Source organism: Monopterus albus, unplaced genomic scaffold (assembly GCF_001952655.1).
Source record: "Monopterus albus unplaced genomic scaffold, M_albus_1.0 scaffold87.1, whole genome shotgun sequence".
NCBI classification, from domain to species: domain Eukaryota; kingdom Metazoa; phylum Chordata; class Actinopteri; order Synbranchiformes; family Synbranchidae; genus Monopterus; species Monopterus albus.
Window position 1 is genome coordinate 136,977 of NW_018127967.1, and position 5,384 is coordinate 142,360.

General features: G+C 41.6%; 1 protein-coding gene across 1 annotated transcript in view; it reads left to right on the forward strand.

The window, feature by feature from the left end:
• The window catches only part of shtn1 (shootin 1), a 55,327-nt gene that overhangs the window by 21,068 nt on the left and 28,875 nt on the right, over positions 1–5,384 (forward strand). Inside the window, exon 4 of the mRNA XM_020607531.1 lies at positions 3,342–3,436. Within this exon, the coding sequence (XP_020463187.1) occupies positions 3,342–3,436 (95 nt within the window). The remainder of the gene's footprint in view (positions 1–3,341; positions 3,437–5,384) is intronic.

Consider the following 5,384-nt stretch of genomic DNA (forward strand, 5'->3'; position numbering starts at 1 on the left):
ATCAGTAGACGCCCAGGAGGCGCGGAGGCCGGCAACCGGGGTAAACCGAGCCAGAGAGGCCAAGGAAAGGCCCGCCAAGGAGGCCTTAAGCCTTACCAATTGTCCCCCACGCCTGCCGCGACGTCTCCTCCTCCTCCTCCGGAATGGAAAAGCTGGGGCGCGACAAAGGTGAGCAGGTATTTCAGATAAAAACGGAGGCAGAAACTTGTGTCCGTGATAGTCAGTCTGCACTAGAGTTGGAACACCCAAGCGAAGATTCAACAAAGTTTGGCGATTGTATGACAGTAAAGAGTCCCCATTCCGGATGAAAAGAACAATAACAAAGAACAATACAGCACAAAAACACACAAGATTAGGAGCGGTAGATGGCAGGCCATGCACACTGGTGCCATCTTGAACCCTCCCCCCATCTTGAACTGACAGTACTGCCATACCATTAACCATACCAGTGAGCTGTGGGAAAAACTGGACCAGTGCCTCCACCTCACCAGAGCAATGGTCCAAGCCGCAGGAAGAGCGCTGGGCATCATTATCCTGCAGGAGAGAGCAAGGTGGCTGAACATTTTGAACATTGCGCCTGCACCTGCATTTTGGGCCTCTCCGGGAGAGATAAGTGAGATATCCTAGATAAAAGTGTTGACTCTTTTGGCCTCTTTGGCACTGCAGTTGCCACCATGTGAAAAAGAAAGAGGGAGAAGCCATGTAGCTTTGCCTCCCAAGAAAGGCCCGGGTGACATTCACCCGACCCCCGTGTCACACGTTTGTACAAGTCATTCATTCAGCCAATGTGCCAACATTCAGAATCCCTTGCCGTCTGGCTTCTCAGATGACTGCACCAGGCTCACTGGGATTATAAAACCCACCAAGTCAATATTGTCTTTAACATTGGATGGCTGCAAGCTAAGGACTTACTTATGTGAGGGCTATTTGACAAAATGGTGACGTGGCACATCAGATGACCTGGCCTCCTCTGTATATTAACTTAACCTAAACCCAGCTGAGATGGTTTGGGATGAGTTGGACATTAGAGTGAAGGAAACAGCCAACAGGTGCGAAGTCCTGCTGGGAAAGCAATCCAGGTGACTACCTCATGAAGCTGGTTGAGAGAATGCCCAGAGTGTGCAAAGCTGTCATCAAAGCAAAAGGTGCTTTTGCTCCTAAAGGGCTCGGCCTTTCCTGGATGCCACGGTTGTACCAAATCACCTGTTGACATCATCATTTCATTGTTTTACCTCATTACTGACCCAACCTTGTCTGATGTGGGGTTGTACATGCTAGAGTAATGCAGCAAAGAACTAAAGCTTAAAGGCAAATGTCTCCCTTAACCCTGGGTTAACCGCAACATCACATGTATCATTCTTAACAAAAAGCCCACATACACCTTAAACTATTATTTGCAGGCTTGTGCTGCATTTGTTTTCTGCATGTATTCAGTGTATACTCAATACACATTGGCCCTGACAGATGAAAATAAAAAGGTAGGGAAAATTACCTGAATAAAAGGTACATTGGTAGAAACACTTAGTTCACTTCCTTTTGAATTAAAATCATAATGATGCACATAGGTCACTCTCCATTGAAGCTACTCAGATAGCAGACACAATAACAAGCAGAAATATACTTCACTCTCAAGTGTTGTTGCAATCTTATCTCAGTTAACTGTGCAATGAAATGAGAAGTCACAACTGTCACCCCCTCATTTAGAACATCCTGATCCTGGTCTTTGATTCCTTGATGGCATTGTGATCAGGGTGAATGACTATGGGTTGACTTTTTAAGATTGCATTGACAGGAATGTAGTCATTCAGTGGAATTTTATATGCTGCTTTTCACATTTCATTAACATTGTCACATCAGTGAAGGCTATTGACTTTTGGGCTTCTCTGCACAAGTTGTAAAGCTAACATGCGTCCTTTTGTTGTCTCTGTGTGTGTTTGCATCTTTGTTCATGATTTATATTCTATTAATTTGTTGCTTTGTTGGTTGGTTAATGGTGTTTTGATTGGCCAAATTTAACACTACCACAATGGGTCTTAAATATAGTAGGTGACATTTTTTTAGTAATTTGACGGCTGTGGCTCAGGAGTAGAGCAGGTCATCTCCTAACTGAAAGGTTGGTGGTTTGATTCCCAGCTTCTCCAGTCCATGTCAAAATGTCTGTGAGCAAGACATTGAACCACAAGCTGCTCCCAGTGATATCATTGGTGTGTGTGCTTAGCAGTGTGAAAGTGCTTTGAGTGTGCTGCAATGCATAGAAAAGTGCTATATAAGTATGACCATACAATAAATCATGACAAAATGACTGTTAGCTTTGGTTTTTTATACTCACTCCACAACATTTTAAAGGGAACTTATTGTACTTTTTAGTCCGCTACAGTACATTGACTTGACCTATCAGTCCACCTGTGGTTCAGGTGGTAGGGTGGGTCATCCTCTAAGAGAGGAGAATGGTGGTTCGAGTCCCGGCTTTTTAAGTCTACATGTCAAAGTGTTGGGCAAGATACTGAAGCTGCTCCTGATGGCCATGCCATCAGTGTGTGAATGCTTGTGTGGGTGAATGGAAGATAGTTTAAAGTGCTTTGAGCTGGCTTCATGGCATAGAAAAGTGCTATGTAAGACCATTTACCAAGACCATATAGCTGCTAGTTAATAAAGCCAGATTAAATTACAAACCCTGTGCTGAGCTTTTAAAAGATTATCTTACCAACCATCTGTAAAGCCCATCAACCAACTGCCAACAGTTAAAAGCTACAATGATATCAATAATCAAGTAGCTTAGCATACTGTATATTTTCCTCACAAAGTATTTAGACATTTTGCACAATTTGTGGTGTAGATTTAGTTTTAAATGGCTAAAAATATTATGTTTGCCCATCAGTCTACACTCAATAACCAGTAATGACAAAATGAAAGTGTTTTTCAACATTTTTGTAAACTTATTAATAATCAAAAACAGAAATTTTGGCATTCCCTGGTAGCTGAATGGTTACAGTACATGCCACATAACTGCGGTGTCCAAGGTTTGATTTTGGCTGGAAACCTCTGTTGCATGTCAAACTCTCTCTTTCTGCATGTATTCTGTTTGTGTCTTCATAATTCACTGTCAAATTAAAGCAAAAAAAAAAAAAAAGCCAATAAACCAAAATTTCTGTGGTCAGTGCATTCTGTTTGTATATCTATGATAAAACTATGTACTCTTCCTGGAGATGGTTATCCAGGCAAACTGAGTAACCAAGCAGGAAAGGCCTTGGATAAGACATGCAGTCCTATACAACAGGTTATAAAATAAAGATAATATGGTTTATCATTTTCTGTGTCATTACAATATTTTTTCTCCCTAGTGTCTGAGATGGTCATTGAAGAGGTCAGCGCCATTCAGGAGAACCTGCAGATCGAGAGGATGTGCAGAGAAAGCGCTGAAGCCTTGGCTTCCAAGGTACAATTCATCTTTTTACCAATATTGTCTTCAGTGCTGTTCAAAGACAATGAACTGGCAGTCTGTCAAATCATTGGTGTTATTTTGTGTGACTAGCATTGCTTGACTTGGATTCAGTGCAATAGAACAGGCTCACAACCAAGAAAATTGAATCATTATGTTAAAACCAGATGTAATCACAGTTGTACAGTCTGTTGATTTAGAAGAAGCTTGGCTGAATAAATGCTACAGTATCAAATCAGCCATTTAAGATGACACTCAGGTTAGTGTATTCCAATAACTGCTTCTGCAAAACATTCATTTTGTATGTTGCAATCAAAAGCACTCTGTGGGCCTCCAGTTCTACTGCTGTCCCTGCATTTTAGTGTCTAAAATTGCAATAGATTCTTCTGATTCAGGGCATACTTTTTGGGGTCCTTGCTAAAATGTAGTTGTGACTGAGAGGGGGGAAGCTTGGCACCTAGTGATTTTGCAGCCCACTGGTGTCGAGCTGATCACATGATAATTCCTCATTCAATTTCTGGACAAAAGCCCTCACAGTCCACCTGGTTGGACCAGATTTTGGGTAATGGGAGGCTGAGGGAGAATTATGGTGAAGTCTGATTTTTAAGCTTGTTTTTAGCCTTTCCTCAGACATCACTCCTCTTTTTTCCTTTGGCTTGTTTTTCATCTTGTGTGTTTTTCAGCTGTTCAAGCTGTTTTTCATCTTGTGTTTCTGGCTGCTGTCTATGTTAGCCCAAGAGCTAATCCCTCGGCAGCTCTCGGCAAACTCCACGACATCATCAGCGCGCTAGAGACAGCCTATCCTGACGCTGTTTTTATTGTCGTCGGCGACTTTAACCAGTGCAGTCTACCTGCTGTACTTCCCAAATATCACCAACTTGTGTACATTCCCACTCAGAATAAGAATACACTGGATGATGTTTACAGTAACATACGGGGTGCATACATGGCACTTGGAACGCTCAGACCACATTTCTTTGATCCTGTATCCAGCTTACAGAGAAAGACTGAAACAAACAAACCCTGTCACCAAACAAATTAAACTCTGGACCCCAGAGTATGATCTATGAAATAAAAGAACAAAACCTGACTCCTGGCAGAATAATCTAATGTGCCTACTGTGCATCTGAAAGTGTAAAGAAAAGAAAATGTGATATAATAGTAAAGCTGATAGACATAAGTTAGCATATGTAAGGCACATAAATTGATTTGTTTGACTCTAATTTAAATGTTCTGTCATTCTCTTGTCATGAACTCATTATCTAACCACTGGGAGAGTGGAGCTCAGGTTATATGGGTATGGCCGTTTATTAACATTCTCTGTAGCCATGGATAGGAGTTGTGCCTTAAGCCTCCTCGTTCACTGGATCAAACTAAGGTAAGTCCTGCAGGACATTGCGTTTACATGCATAACTGCTAAGTGGAAAAATGACAGACTCCAAAATTTTGTTCCAAGCAGGACACAAGACAGCAAAGTAAGAATTTCATTGTACAGGGAAACACGTTGCCTTACTGTGCACATGACAACAAACACTTTGACCTTGACCACAAGTGTGTATATCACCCGTATATCACATACTTACTGACAGGAAGCTTCTTTTATCTTGTGCCTCACACCCAGACATTTGAGAAATCCGTTTCAGTGTAAGCCCACTGAATATGCTGTGATTACTTTTGCTGTAGTATTTAATTTGTCATGCCAGTGTTTGCTGGGCTGAAAAGTCCAGGGTTAGCACAAAGTGAATATTTACAGTAACATCTGATGATACAAAAGCAACTGTGATGAATTACGATTTTCTCGAAATATAGGAGCAAAATTATTATGCCACATTTATTTTCCCACTGACTTAGTGCAAGAATTGGATTCAGAAAAGACATAATGTATCAGGCTATGTCCACAGAAGAGGGCCACTTAGAGACAGCAGTAAACTAGCCTGCTCCTCAT